Source organism: Staurois parvus, unplaced genomic scaffold, assembly GCF_062004578.1.
Source record: "Staurois parvus isolate SC_StPar_1 unplaced genomic scaffold, SC_StPar_1.0 ptg000152l, whole genome shotgun sequence".
NCBI classification, from domain to species: domain Eukaryota; kingdom Metazoa; phylum Chordata; class Amphibia; order Anura; family Ranidae; genus Staurois; species Staurois parvus.
Genome location: NW_028317948.1, coordinates 366,622 through 383,398, shown reverse-complemented (window position 1 = coordinate 383,398; position 16,777 = coordinate 366,622). Strand labels below are relative to the sequence as shown.

Genomic DNA, 16,777 nt, shown 5'->3' with positions numbered 1-16,777 from the left:
ATGCTGGAGGCTATATACAGTAGCAAGTTCATAAAATAATTGTCTATGTTGTTCTGCAGCCACTAAGAATCAAACTGTAATTCTCCATTTGTTATCTTTATGTGTAGGTTTGAATCTGATTAGAGGTAGTGGGACATTGTAATATCCCACTGTCACAAATTGCTAGATTTCTTTATAGTGATTAACAAAGAAATGTATGCATTTCATGACTGCCTATCAGAAAAGTATTCATTAAATTCTGCTGTCGCGCATTATATTCTTCAGCAAGGAATTACTTTGCATGCTTGCATCCATTTTATTCCTTTAAAAGAGAAAGTTCTTGTTTGGCCTTACAACATTCTTGAAAGTAGTGCAGTCATGGTTCCTTCAGTCATATATTGTACTTTTATTGTAAAACTCCTTTACTTTTAAAACTCCATCCAAATTGTGTCTTTCAACCCTCTCTAAGTCTATTACAAATGCGCTTATGTTTCTGGAGAGATTGCTCATTGCTTCCTATTCTTCTGCACAGTAAGGACATAGACAGCATAAAAAAAGAATGGAGTTTGCACCTTAGCACATGCTGTCAATGCGAACATACCTAATACGATTACAGTATTTCCACCTATCATGTACTCTGCATTGTTTTGACCACAAAATCAACTGAAAATTTTTAGTTAAGGCTACATTCACACGTGAACTGAGCATCTTTGGCTGTTTTGCAGGCTGTTTTTTTTAGCATTTATTTAGGCATTTTTGTGGGCATCTGGGATTTTTATTAAAATTATTTTTAGCCAATAGAAAGCTAGTCAATAGGAGATAAGGACGTTTTCATGCTTCTTTTGTTTGGGCATGTTTTGTGTGTTTTTCAGGGATTCCCATTGAAGACTATTGGGGTCCAAAAATGCTTGAATCTTGTGTACAAGTTTCAAGCAACACTATGTTCAGGTATTAGATCTCTTTCACTTGGGCATACGTAACCCCTTGCTGCTGCCTGCACACATTTATGCAGCCTCACTGAAGTGGAAGCATGCTCCCAGCACACAGATTGGGCTCTCTCTGGCTTCCTGGCTCCCAATCATCTGATCGCTGTGATAGCCTCTGATTGACTGACTGGAGAGAAACATTCTCTTTTTCACCATGCCAGAGGAGAGAAATGTAAACAATAGTGTGTAAAAATAATAATAGTAAAAAAAATCAAGATAAAATAGCTAGATCAGGGTTTGATCTAGGTCAATGTTAGGGTTAGGGTCAAAGCTCAAGCTCAGAGTCAAAGGTCAGGATCCCTGTATTTTAGGTTGGATTAAGAGATATCATTTTAAAAAAATTAGTATTGATGTCAGTTAGTGTCGTTGTCAGTGTGTTATAAGTCAGATAAAAAAGTAAATGCTTCTGGGTCCTACTGTGGATAAAAACAACAAATATTATACACGTATGTGGTATCACTGCAATTGTCAGGAGCAGAAGAATTTATTTTGGGTTGTTCATTGGTGGTAGGCTATGGCAATAACAAGTAATATACAACCAGGGGCGGACTGACAATTTGGGAACTCGGGCACGGCCCGAGGGCCCGGAGTCAGTAGGGGGCCCCATGAGATGCCCCTGGTACCTTTTTTCATAGGCTTTTTTGATTTTGGATAAGGACACAGGGGCCCCATGATCCCCTATTGACCGGGGCCCCGTGAGTTGTCAGTCCACCCCTGTATACAACTTAATGTATATAAATGATATTTTTTTACTATTTTGGGACAGTTTTCCTTTGATATCCATTACCATTTACCAACAACTGAAAGTCAAACTTGTCGTGAGAAAAACCAGGTATAATTCACCTGGATACACTAAGTAGTTGCAATGACATACACATGTTTACTAACGTGTCAAAGTTGCAAAACTGTGTTCAGGCCTTAGGATTTTTTTTACCCTCCATCATGAAGGGGTTAAGCATACACCTGTGTAAGGGCTGTGTTTGTACTAGGATGCACAGGGATTCCATGGATCTACATGCAGGCAATCACATTCATATCAATTGGGACACAGCAGCTGATCCAAATTTGACTGCTGGCATGCTCATGCATTGAACGCCTGTGCATCCCATGCTGGCAGATACCATTACACAGACGTATGCTTAAGTATGCCTTACCAGGCATAACTGAAAATCAAGTGATTCTTTATGTTGAGCATTTTTTGAGCTTTGACCTACAAAACACTCGGGTGTAAATGGGAGCTTAGGCTCATCCCTCCAGCAGAACATGCTTCATGCACACTGTAACCTTTTAATAATGATCATTGCCTTGCTACTGGCAGCCTCTTTTGGATACATGAATAGTGTGGCAATGCGACGGGAAAATGCTATATCCTTGCTTTCCAGTTTTGACATATACTCTGTTATTTACTAAGAAAAGTCATTACTTTGACTCCTAAGGCAGCCAGTGCCACCAGTTGTTTCCAATGTCTGTAATGATTATTTATTAGACTGTAGTCCTGCACCAAAGTAATTTTAAATTAAATATAAAAGAGTTGCTTATTCTTCTCTTGTCAGAATTGTATGCCTTCTCTTCTATGCCCTTTTTGTTTGTTCAAATGTTAGTCAAGAATATTTCAGAAAGAACAAAAATGACTAAAAAGCAATTTCCACAACTTATTTTGAAACCTGAATAATCTTTCCAGTAGGAGCAATTTACTCCTCTCATAAAGCCCAGTGCTTTTGATCTGCTGCATTGAATACAATAGCTCTAAAAAGTCATTATGACAGTAAATATGGAGAGGAAAAGATTGACTGGAGGATATACGTTTGATACTTAATTAAACATTTTACATGTATATATGAATTTGTTTATTCATATATAATGGAATGTGAATGGTAAGGGTATGTCTTCTCCCTATAAGTGGTACACAAATTATGGGAAAATCTATCAAATAATGATATCCACTGCAATAAATACACCTTTTTTTGGTTTGAGCAGAGATTTGCTGTTATTATTCCACCTTTTTTCTGGTGATACCCAGTTGGAATTGAGTGGATATAGCCCCATCATACACACAGAACACATTTAAAAACCTGATAGATGTTCAAACCCTACTCCTCCCTATCCAGAACTAAAACAAAGTTGCACTGGATTTTTGCAATCTTTCAATCTGTAACATTTATCAGTATTATTCCTTTGACGTCTGCTTAAAATGAAGAGGCATGGTCTCTTTCTTAGCATATTTCTAACATTTTCTTAGTTCTCTCTGGATTATGAAGGGAGCAAATGGCTACCTGGATATTTTTTCTTATATATCTGGATATTATAAATGGCCTGTTTCAGTAGCCTGGTAAGGGATTTTTTAACCTATATTGTTTTTCTTATGTATATAAGCTGTCCTAATAAATATTAAATATGCTTACTATTGAGGAATGTACAGTAACTTCTTGTTGGCATCCAGCTCATTTTTAGCATGTTGAAATCAGGGTCATGCTAATGAAATGACTGTCAACATTTTAAAACAACCCATTAAATCTCTGAAATATATGCATATGTTCATGGGGGGTGTTCAATTTAAGGACTCTGCAGGAACATAAAACACTTGTTGATCCTAGCACAAAATGCACCCAGGTCCTATATTTCCACTGTGGGCTGACAACACATTAAATGTTCTGCAAGAAATTGTGTCAGCTCTGCCCAGTTGTCTTTGGCTACATTAGAGCAGCCTTTTTAACAAGAGTGCCTTTGGGTTTCTTCAGGGGTGCCTAGACAAAATGCTTAAAAATTGCCTTAAAACTGTATTCAAGCAAGTGGGTGAATCAAGCCTGCCTTTTAATTACAAAAGGTATCATACAACCTTCTAGCCGCCAACATCCTAACAACCAATGATGTCACCAGTTGCCCCTCCCCTCCCTCCTTCAGCACTGGGGTTGCTTTAGCGGAGTGAGGGAGAGTAACTGAGGGAGAAGAAAAACATTGGAATACTAGTCAGTACCAGTGTGCAGGCATGTTTTGCTTTGTAAGAATAAATCACCTCTAATGTTGGATGTCCTACATGTGTGGATGTTGCTGCATTATGTAAAATTATTAGTTTACTTTTTAAAATGTTTGAATTGGGTGCAACATTTTAACCACTTGCCTACCAGGCACTTATACTCCCTTCCTGTCCAGGCCAATTTTCAGCTTTCAGCGCTGTCGCACTTTGAGTGCAAATTGCGCGGTCATGCAACACTGCACCCATATGCAATTTTTATAATTTTTTTCACACAAATAGAACTTTCTTTTGCTGGTATGTACTGGCCACTGGGTGTTTTATTTTTTGCACTATAAGCAAAAAAGAGCAACAATTTTGAAAAAAAAATGTTATTTATATTATAAAATTTTCCAAACAGGTAAATTTTCTCCTTCACTGGTGTGCGTTGATGAGGCAGCACTGATGGGCACTGATAGGCAGCACTGACGGGCACTGATGAGCATTGATAGGCAGCACTGATGAGCTGGCACTGATAGGCAGCACTGATGAGCTGGCACTGATATGCAACAATGATGGGCACTGATAGGCAGCACTGATGGACACTGATAGGCGGCACTGATGGGTGGCAGACTGACAGCACTGACTGGTGACACTGCTGGGCACTGACTGGCAGCACTGCTGGGCACTGATGGGTGGCATTGCTGGGCAGCACTGATGGGTGACACTGATGGGTGGCACTGCTAGGCACCGGATGCCCGACACTGCTCTGTCATTGGACACAGCTGATCACGTGGTAAAAGGCTGCTGTGATTGGCCTTTTACCACATCACGTGATCAGCTGTGTCTGTAGGACACAACGATCACAGATATCGCCAGGTGCGCGCCCCCAGGGGGTGTGCGGGATGGCGTGTTTTGGGAGGATGTCATATGATGTCCTCCCAGAACTGGCCGGCCGCAGTGAAGCCGCTATCTGTGGTCGGAAAGTGGTTAAAGAGTGCCTTAACTGAAAAAAGGTTGAGAGACACTGCCCTAGAGCTGGGGTCTCCAAACTTTCTAAACATAGGGCCAGTTTACTGTTCTCCAGACTTTACAGGGGCCAGGTATTAGGGTGAGGAATAATATCCCCTTTGTTGGTGTCAGTGGGAGAAATAGTGCTCCATCGTTAGTGTCAATGTTGTCAGTGGAAGGAATAGTGCCCCTATCATTGTTGTCAGTTGGAGGTATAGTATCTCATTGTTGGTGTCAGTGGGAGGAATAGTTCCCCATCATTGGTATCAGTGGGAAGAACAGTGTCCCATTGTTGGTGTCAGTGGGAAGAATAGTGCCCCATCATTGGTATCATTGGGGAGAATAGTGTCCCATCATTGGTATCAGTAGGAAGAATAGTGTCCCATCATTGGTGTCAGTGGAAGGAATACTGTTTTGTATCAGTGAGAAGAATAGTGCCCCATTATTGGTGTCAGTGGAAGGAATACTGCTTTGTATCAGTGAGAAGAATAGTGCCCCAAGGGCTGAAAAATAGCAAGCAAAGGGCCGCAGTTTGGATTCCACTGCACTAGAATATCCCTCCTCTTATCTCCACAACATATAGAGTAATTGGTTTGTAGTTTAAAAGAACTGGAGAAGCTGGTTAGACTCACTGAAATGACACAGGTAGGTTGAACAGGACAGCTGTTAATTTCTTATGGGATTATTAGATATTTGTTTCACTCAAATTAAAAAAAACACTTTCAATGGTATATTTAACAGACAAAAAGGAACCCATTTTGAATAAAACTGTTTTTCATGCCCTTTGCATTTTTCTGCAGCAAAGAATCTTAGCTGTCCCTGCCTAGGCCTGTGAAGAGAGCCCTGAGGTTCAATGCACACTGGCTCTTGGCAGAAAAAAAAAAAAACGCTCATTTTGAAAATTTTTTGTACTAGTGTTTAGGCACATTTAATGTTTTTTTCTGCAAGAAAACTGTTCTCCAAAACTCAAAACAGAAGGAGTTTGCTTCTACAGGCAAAACGCTAAACTCCTCTAGGAGCAGCGTTTTTTTAAGCCAGTCAATCATATTCAGTAAAGAATGGTAATTATTAAAAAAATCTACATTGATGAATGTTATCTGAAAATACTGTTTGTCCTGCTTTATGCTAATCCAATAATTTCCATAATTTAAGTCATTGACCCAGAACAAATATGCAAATTTAAACTATGATTTGACTTTCTGCATGCTTTCAGACAGTCAGACAGCTATTCAGACAGAGCCAATAAAGGTTGCTTAATTAAAGTGTTACTAAACCCAGGACTCTGCATTCACTATATCTGGTCTCCCACAGTACACAGACCATGGGAATTAAATTATTTTAGTAAATACAAACTGCTAAATACCTTTTCTTTTCAGCAGTTAGAGCAGTCTTGTGACTTCTATCAGTGTTCAGCAGAGCACTGGTTGAAGCTTGCAGAAGGAGTTTTATTTCTGCTCTAGGAGGATGCAGAACCCTTTACCTCTATCAGGACAGTGCTGATTAGCCCTGTGCTGATCACATGCACCCTCCCAAGGAAACAAAAACCTCTCTAACAATACACACCAAACTGAGCATATTCAGAGTGTCTTCACATAATATGTCTTATCAGGAGATAGGAGGGGGGCACTGGAAGAAGGGGAGGATCAGAGAAACATAATTTTTATACAATGCAGAGAATTAACCACTTGGGTTTTCCAGTGAGTATATCAAGAATGCTTTACAGCATATACAGACTGATTTTACTATAACACAAGATAGGAGGCGAGCGTAGATAATATGGTAGCTGCTAGCACAAAAGGCAAGGTAACAAACCCACAGTAATCAATTCAAATGTAAGTGCAGCGCTAAAGCATATGTGACAAATGCAATCATAAAGTTCTTATGTGAATAGAAGTGTTCATACAATATTCCAGTGAAATAAATCAAATAAAATGTCTCAGATCACATAGAATCATAAAATCATAAAAAAAACTCTAAAATTCTGAATATAAATAGTGGATAGTCCATGGCACTGCAGGTCACAGAAGTGCCAAGTGATATATGTGTGCTTATTTAGCAATAATGGTGATTATACATATTCTGTGGCACTACAGGTCACAGCAATGCCCGGTGTTCGTGGAACTACAAGGTGCAGCAATACCAGCTGGGATGCTCAAGAGTGCTCATAATACACCATAGGAATCCACCACTTTATATGGATGTGCACTCACCAGAACGTTACTTGTATAATAGCGTTAATGCTGATCCTTATGGGGGGTCTCAGGAAGCCATAAATAGGAATTAGACTTCTCCAGGGTCAGGGCTATGCAAAACCAGCAAAGGATCCTCCTCACCACAGGAGCCGAAGGTATGGCAATATAGTTTAGTATTTATTGTAAATAGTTAAAAGAAATCCACGTGGACACAGCAAAGAGTTAAATGCATAAAAGCATACCAAAATGTCCGCCGCTCTGAGCTCTGGCTGCGGCGGCATAACGTCAGCACATAAGGCTCAACCCAACGCGTTTCATGCGCATGCACGTCTTCAAGGGCACGCTTACTAGCCAACGTCATGGATAGACTCTGTTTAAATAGCCTGCAGGACACCATCTAAATTGGTCGGTGCCATTTTGTTGGAGACAGGAAGTGATCACAGAAAAGCAGGATCCATGATCCCGTATTACAAACTTGATTACATATGTCCTGCTAAGGAGCAATGTAAACAGGGAGAAAACTGCTGTGAACAAACGATCATTATAAAAACGTTCTAAAAAGGCAGAATCACTCTCTGCAAAGAGGTATATAAAAAAAACATATTAACAAGATATGCTTCATAAAAAGAAGGTGTGTGATGATGTGAGAGTATGAAAAAGATCATAAATCCGACCCGGATGAGAACTCATAAGGGATATAAAATGAATGTCAATGTCACAAAATAAATAAAACAGGGATCAAAAATATGAATGAGTGAATCCCATACTATAAAAAAGGTGACAAAGGAAAACAGGAATGTATAGAATGGGTAAACTAGTAAAATTAATAGAATTAGTAAGAATTGAATAGAATGAGTTAAAAATGATCAAATTAAAAAGCAGGCAATTTAATGCAGAGACACATTATCTACCTAACAAATTCAGCTATTATCAATAAAACAATTCAAATCAATTTCTACATTGAGGCCCATGGGCGTCAGGGAGCATAACTGGTATATCCACTTGCTTTCAAGTTGGGATACTGCTCTTCTCTTATTACACCCCCTCCAATGGGGGCTTAAAATGTCAATCCCTGTGAATTTAAGATGCTAAAATGTTTAGACATAATGTCTTTGACCTGGTGATGTTGTATCGAGAAATTGGTCACGAAAGGACAAATTATACAGGATTCAGATTTAGTTGTCTGTTTGTTGAAGAGGGAAGCCCTATCCAACCTGGCTACTTGAGAGATGGTGTCCTCTGGAATGTGGCTAGCATATCCTTTTTCCAGAAACCTGTTTTTTAGGATGTTAACCTGTAGGTGGAAGTCAGATAGGTTATGACAGTTATGTCTAATCCTTCTAAATTGTCCTTTGGGAATATTCTTCAACCAAAGTGGGTGGTGACAGCTATCTGTAGGTAAGTAGCTGTTTCTGTTGGTAGACTTGAAAAAAGATCTAATTACTATATTAGTCCCATTGTTTATAAATGTTAGGTCTAAAAAGTTTCATCATGGCTGGCAGTGTGGGTAAGACTAATATTCAAAGTATTGTTATTTAAAGTGCTAATCAAATTGTCTAGGGATTCCTTATCTCCCTGCCAGAGATAGAGGATATCATCAATATACCTCCTGTAAAACGTCAATTCAGGCCAGTCTCTCGCGTATATAAGGTCTTCTTCCCACCAGGCCATAAACAGATTATCCAAACTGGGGTCAAATTTAGCCCCCATGGCTACTCCTCTGGTTTGCAGATAAAATTGTTTATTAAACCAGAAATAGTTATGTGACATAGCCATATCCAATAACAAGTATAAATGATTTATGAGGGTCGCTAAGATCTTTCGTATTACGGAGGTAATACCCGAAAGCTTCCAAATCATCATCATGTTTGATGTTGCTGTACAGAGAAGCCACGTCTGCTGTGACCAAAAATGTGTTGGGATTAATAGCTATGTTTTGGATATCCTGTAAAACCTGTTTGGTATATTTTAAGAAGGAAGGAGTGGTGTAGACAATGGGTTGTAAAAATGTTTCAATGTATTCCCCTGCCCGGGAAAACAGAGAACCGATATCACTAATAATTGGACGACCTGGGGGATTTACCAGGTCCTTGTGAATTTTAGGTAGCCAGTAGAAAACAGCTATCTTAGGAGCAGAGGGACATAAGAACTCTTTTTCTTTCTTAGTGATGACCCCCTCTTTGTAGCCTGTTTTCATTAAACTCTTTCAGAGTCAGAGTGGGATCCCTTGGAAGGGTCTGATACGTACAATCATCGGTAAGTATTTTATGTGCTTCTGTGATGTAGTCCAATTTATCCAGGACCACTACACCACCGCCTTTGTCAGTTGGTCGAATGACCAAATCTTTATTATTATCTTTATCTAAAAGGATAGTGATACTTTTAGAGACAGCATGTGATTGATGTACCTGTTTAATTTGGAGTTATGCAAGATCCTTGAGTAACATTTTTTAAATGTGGTTATGTGCGGATTATTACCTGCAGGAAGGTTGAACAGGGAGGGGTTTCTGAGATTTGGAGTTTTTACTAATGTTTATAGTAGGAGGTCTAGTCATTACAGGATTCTGTATAAACTATTTATTTATTGAGACGTTGCATATAAATTTATGGATATCAATGTGCAACATCAAAAAAGGTCTTAAGGAACACTCATTGTCTAGACACTTTAGAGAGTGTCACCAAAGAGATCCACAGAGCATTAAATTCACAGGGATTGACATTTTAAGCCCGCATAGGAGGGGGTGTAATAAGAGAAAAGCAGTATCCCAATTTGAAACCAAGTGTTATACCAATTACTCTCCCTGACACCCATGGGCCTCAATGTAGAAATTGATTTAGATTGTTTTATTGATAATAGCTGAATTAGTTAGGTAGATAATGTGTCTCTGCATTAAATTTCCTTACTTTTTAATTTGATAAATGTTTTACTCATTCTATTCTATTCTATTCATTTTACTAGTTTACTAGTTTATGTCCTTTTAGTACGTTTTTATAATGATTGTTTGTTCACAGCAGTTTTCTCCCTGTTTACATTGTTCCTTAGCAGTATATGTTAGGTAGATAATGTGTCTCTTCATTAAATCACCTGCTTTTTAATTTGATTGATTTTTTACTCATTCTTTTCAATTTTTACTCAGTATATTCATTTTACTAGTTTACCCATTCCATACATTCCTTTTTTCCTTTGTCACCTTTTTTATAGTATGGGATCCACTTGTGCATATTTTTGATCCCCGGTTTATTTATTTTGTGACATTGACATTAATTTTTATACCCCATATGAGTTCTCATCCAGGTTGGATTTATCACCTTTTTCACACTCTGACATCATCATCCCCCTTCTTTTTATGAAACATATCTTGGTAATACATTTTCTTTATATGCCTCTTTGCGGAGAGTGATTCTGCCCTTTTAGAACGTTTTTATAATGATCGTTTGTTTACAGCAGTTTTCTCCCTGTTTACATCACTCCTTAGCAGTACATATGTCATCAAGTTTGTACTACGGGATCATGGCTCCTGCTTTTCTGTGATCACTTTCTGTCTCCCACAAAATGGTACCAACCAATTTAGATGGTGCCCTGCAAGCTATTTAAACAGAGTCTGTCTGTGACGTTGGCTAGTAAGCGTGTCCCTGAAGATGTACATGCGCACGAAATGCATTGGGTGGAGCTTTACATGCTGACGTCACACCGCCGCAGCCAGAGCTTGGAGTGGTGGCCATTTTGATATGTTTTTATGCATTTAACTCTTTGCTGTATCCACGTGGATTACTTTTAACTATTTACAATAAATACTACACTATATTGCCATACCTTTGGCTCCCGTGGTGACCTCCTCCCACTAGGAGGATCCTTTGCTGGTTTTGCATAGCCCTGACCCTAGAGAAGTCCGGTCCCTATTTGTGGCTTCCTGAGACCCCCCATAATGATCAATATTAACACTATTATACAAGTAGTATTCTGGTGAGTGCACATCCATATAAGGTGGTGGATTCCTATGGGGTATTATGAGCACTCTTGAGCATCCCAGCTGGTATTGCTGCACCTTGTAGTTCCCCGAACACCAGGCATTGCTGTGACCTGTAGTGCCACGGACTATGTATAATCACCATTATTGCTAAATAAGCACACATATATCACTTGGCACATCTGTGACCTGCAATGCCATGGACTATCCATTATTTATATTCAGAATTGTAGCGTTTGTTTATGATTTTATGATTCTATGTGATCTGAGACGTTTTATTTGATTTATTTCACTGGAATATTGTAAAAATGTATTTTACTGTTGTGGGTTTAGTAACACTTTAATTCCCACTGTTTTTTGCAGTGCAGTAATCCTAAACAGCCAATCAGAATTCATCTTGTATTGGTCTAATTATAGCAAAGTGTTTTATATTAAGTTTCAATGAACTGTATTGCATTGGACAGAGGAAGAGAAAAAGCAAGATTCCACATCCACCACAGAAAAACCTAATATAACTGATCTGACTACAGTTAACTGGTTGCTATACATGTCTAATTTCTTCCAAATAATCCTAGTTGTACCTTTTGTTAACACATTTGTGGTGACTTTTTGTCTCTGTAGGATGAATGTGAAGGAGACTTAGCTGAGGCCATGCCAGCTTTAAAAGCTGCTATATCAGCTCTTGACACACTGAACCCTTCTGATATTTCACTTGTGAAAACTATGCAGCATCCTCCAGCACCTGTGAAGCTGGTCATGGAAAGTATTTGTGTGATGAAAGGCATAAAGCCTGAGAGGAAGCCTGACCCAGGTGGAACAGGTGAGAATATGTGTGCTACATGATTAGATTTATTCTCTTTGCTTTCATTGATATTTCTTCGTAGAAGATTAAAAATAAAATGAAAATACCACCAAGTGCTATAATCAATATATACACATTAACACAGTTGAGTAGCGTTTGAGGTGTCCCATTCTTCTCAGTCTAAGAAGAAATCTGCAAAGGCTACAAATTCTTGGAAAAACAGCAGTCACACCGGGCAATAAAAGGAAGTGTGATAAGGAGTAGAGAAGAGGGCTATATAGGTGTAAATGGTCATAAAACCATTTTATAGTGGTTTAGAAACCTGAGGTCCACATTTAGTTTGTTTTCTCTTGTATCAAACAGAATTTTCATTTGTAGTTAAAGAAGGGGACACCCCAAAAGTTTTTCCTTAAAATGTTCATATTAGTACAAATAAAAAAGTATTTATTTATTTCAGGTATTTATATAGCGCCGTCAATTTACGCAGCGCGGTACATATATATTGTACATTCACATCAGTCCCTAACCCTCAAGGGGCGTACAATCTAAGGTCCCTAATTCACATTCATACATACACATACTAGGGACAATTTAGACAGGATTTAAATGTCCATGATTTAAATCATGGACAGTATTTAAATGTGTTGTTGAAAGTGCACTAATATGCAGATCACTTTAAGCAGATTACCACAAGACATAATTGTCTCTTTGGCACCATCAGGTTCAGCTTGGAATATTTTCATGCATTTCTGTCAAGACATTTGATTAAGTGTTAAAGTGGAACTTCACCTGGAAGGGGAACTTACGCTGGTTTGCCTCCCCCCCCCCCCCCCTCCACTGCCACATTTGTCACTTTTTGGGGGGGAGAGGGTACCTCTCAAAAACCACTTCTAAGTAAGGTCGCTGCAGCAATCTTTTGGCTCCTCCTCCTTCCCACCCCCACCCCCCCCCCCACCCCGCAGCCTTCTGGGGCACACATGGGTCCTGGAAGTTTGCGGGACCAGCAATCGGCTCCAGTGAGGACATCGCTGGACCCTTGGACAGGTAAGTGTCAGGACAGGTAAAGGTCATCAGCTACAGTATTTGTAGCTGCTGACTTTAAACATTTTTTGGGGGGACTGAAGATGCTTTTAGGTTTTCCATGTTTATACTTTGTATTGTCAGTGAGAGATTGCATAACATTTCTAGAGATGTTCCATTATAATTTGCAAACCAGACCAGAAGATCCTGGTTTGATGGTCCTGGCATTTAATAATGACTCGGCAAGTCACTGCTGATCTCACATCTCTTGTGAGAAGGGCTTGTATACTGAGTGCAAAGCTGACAGGTTACAGTGTATCTAATCCCAAGAAAATAAATTATATACATTGCTTTTTACCAGTCCTTAGATGGGGTGGCTGCATTAGTTTTCTTTGTGCAGGATTTTTTTTTATTTTTACCTGGTGATCTTGTTAGTAACACAACATCCTGTTCTAGGCTGACAAGACTTACTGTACAATATGTATGGCTAAGGAGCGGTATCTTCACCCTAGGCTGCTCACTCCTGATTTTGGACTACAAACACCTCCCCTTTCCCCCCTTATCTTGTTCACATATGGGGAATGTGTTCTGTTGTCCACAAACAAGAACTGAGGAGGAGGATTTTGTTTGAGATTTCAGTTAAGTGTACAGGAAGTAATACCAGTTTTCTGACAGGATCAGTAAGTATTCTTTTTCTTTGTAGAACACGTATCTAGCCTAAAAAAGAAAACTAATGCAGACACCACATCTAAGAACTGTTAAGTTGAAATAAATTACACTTTTGTTCTGGAGATTGGGTATAATTAAAGGTGTTGTATTTTTGTTTGGCAAGACTCACTAGCTACAGAAGACACAATGGAAAAAACTAACATATACCTGCATAATAATAGATGTCAAAGGGTTTTCGACCTGTTAATACAGATTTGACCCTTCTTGAAAAAAATGTTTTTTTCTGACTTCCTCATTAAAATGGGACACCCCATTTTGTCCTAGATCTTGTCTTAATCATCAACAAAATGTGTGTTGTATGTGTTTTCTCAGGTGTGTTATTCATGTGCATGCCACATTTTTTATTATATGTTTCTGTTTGTATTAGGAAAAATGGTGGAAGATTTTTGGGGCCCTTCAAAAAAAGTACTTGGAGACATGAAATTTCTGGATAGTTTAAAAGCGTTTGATAAAGACAACATTGATTCTACCGTTATGAAAAAGATTCGTGAGAAATTTATCAATAATGAAGACTTTCAGCCATCTGTAATTAAGAATGTGTCATCAGCTTGTGAAGGTTTGTGCAAGTGGGTCAGAGCTATGGAGGTGTATGATCGTGTGGCAAAAGTGGTTGCTCCTAAACGTGAACGTCTTAAAGAAGCTGAGGCTAAGCTGGCTGTACAGATGGAACAACTGAACACTAAGCGAGCTGAACTAAAGGCTGTGGAAGACCGTCTGCAAGCTTTAAATGATGAATTCAATGCCATGAATAACAAGAAGGAAGAACTGGAAAAGAATATTGAAATCTGTTCTCAGAAGCTGGTCCGTGCTGAGAAACTGATCAGTGGCCTTGGTGGAGAGAAAGATAGGTGGACAGAAGCTGCACGACTCCTAGGGCATAAGTACACAAATCTTACTGGAGATGTCCTTCTGTCTTCGGGAACTGTGGCCTATCTCGGTGCTTTCACTGTAGATTATCGTCAGAAGTGTCAAAGTCAATGGCATGTATTGTGCAAAGAGAAGAATATACCCTGCTCAAATGACTTTAGCTTGAGTAACACCCTGGGTGAGCCTGTTAAAATCCGTGCTTGGCAGATAGCTGGTCTCCCAGTTGATTTTTTTTCAATAGACAATGGAATTATTGTTTCAAATTCAAGAAGATGGGCTTTAATGATTGATCCTCAAGGGCAAGCTAACAAATGGATAAAGAATATGGAGAAAACCAACAAACTCTCTGTCATCAAGTTGTCAGATTCAACATACACGAGAACATTGGAGAATGCAATACAGTTTGGGTATCCTGTGTTAATCGAAAATATTGGAGAGGAAATAGATGCCATATTGGAACCTTTGCTTTTAAAACAAACTTTTAAACAACAAGGGGTTGAGTATATTCGTCTTGGTGAAAATATTATAGAATACTCAAAAGACTTTAGGCTTTACATGACCACTCGATTAAGAAACCCCCATTATCTCCCGGAGGTGGCTGTAAAGGTGTGTCTTCTCAACTTCATGATTACCCCTTTAGGTCTTCAAGACCAACTTCTTGGCATTGTAGCTGCAAAAGAAAAGCCCGAACTAGAAGAAAAAAAGAATCAGTTAATTATTGAAAGTGCAGCCAACAAAAAGCAGCTAAAGGAGATAGAAGACAAAATATTGGAGGTACTGTCATCTTCAAAAGGAAACATATTAGAAGATGAGACTGCTATCAAAGTTTTGTCCTCATCAAAACTGCTTTCTGAAGAGATTTCAGAGAAACAGCAAATTGCTTCTGCCACTGAAAAGGAAATTGATGAGACCCGAATGGGATACAAACCTGTTGCTATTCATTCATCCATTGTATTTTTCTGCATTTCTGATCTGGCCAACATTGAGCCAATGTACCAGTATTCACTTACCTGGTTCATTAATCTTTATGTTCACTCACTTGCCCATAGTGAAAGGAGTGAAGACCTAAACACCAGAATATCAAATATTATCCAGCATTTTACTCAAAGCATTTATAAGAATGTCTGCAGGTCCTTGTTTGAAAAAGACAAACTGCTGTTTTCCCTTCTTCTTACCATTGGCATAATGAAAGGAGAAGGTAAAATGGATGATGAAGTATGGCGCTTCCTCTTGACTGGTGGAGTAGCGCTCGACAACCCTTTCTCAAACCCAGCTCCCCAGTGGTTGTCTGATAAATCCTGGGCAGAAATTGTTCGAGCATCCAACCTTCAACCACTTACTGGCCTTATGGATCATTTTAAAAACAATATTTCAAAATGGAAGATGATTTATGATGCCCTTACACCTCACGAAGAAACATTTCCAGATGAATGGCAAGAATTGACAGGAATAAGTCGCATGGTGATACTCAGATGCCTACGACCTGACAAAATGGTTCCAGCAATACAGGAATTCATTGCAGAAAACATGGGCAAAGCTTATATTGAGCCACCAACATTTGACCTTACAGGAAGTTATAATGATTCTAACTGCTGTGCTCCATTGATTTTTGTGCTTTCTCCTGGTGCTGATCCTATGGCAGGTAAAACATTTTAAATCATTACTTTTCTAGGCAAATGAACAATAATGTATCGTAATGCAGTTATTGGCTGACATATTCACATACTTTAAATTGTGTAAGCTTTTTCTTACCTTTAATGGTGCAGATGGCCAATATATATATATATATATATATATATATATATATATATATATACAGTATATATATAAACAGTATATACACACGTGTGTTTATATATATATATATATATATATATAAATGTGTACATGTTTATCTACGTCCTGCTCACAATCTGAAAAAACAAATTTTAATTTGCATGATGCCTTATGTTAAAGAAATGATAGACTACATTCCATTTTGGAACTAGAAGGCTGCAGTAGTGCTACCGCTCTCTTCTGAGACCACATTGTCTCTGATAGCTATTTTGAATAACAACCAGGAACCACACTGAATAGTTTCAGATTATGTGACCATATAAGTTTACAAACAAGCCTGTCAGCTCAGCTGTCAATGTGCCTCACAGTGACAGTAGCGGCCAGCAGACTGAAGCCATTAAAGTGATATTCAGACTGTAAAACAAATAGTTAAAGAAGTATATAATTTTATACAAAAAGATCACATTCGATAATAATTAGAGTACATATACTGTAGT

The 16,777-nt window shown here is 38.7% G+C and overlaps 1 protein-coding gene across 1 annotated transcript in view; it reads left to right on the top strand.

The window, feature by feature from the left end:
• The window catches only part of DNAH3 (dynein axonemal heavy chain 3), a 213,068-nt gene that overhangs the window by 141,093 nt on the left and 55,198 nt on the right, over positions 1–16,777 (top strand). Inside the window, exons 27-28 of the mRNA XM_089674783.1 lie at positions 11,708–11,906; positions 14,005–16,146. Of these exons, the coding sequence (XP_089530909.1) occupies positions 11,708–11,906; positions 14,005–16,146 (2,341 nt within the window). The remainder of the gene's footprint in view (positions 1–11,707; positions 11,907–14,004; positions 16,147–16,777) is intronic.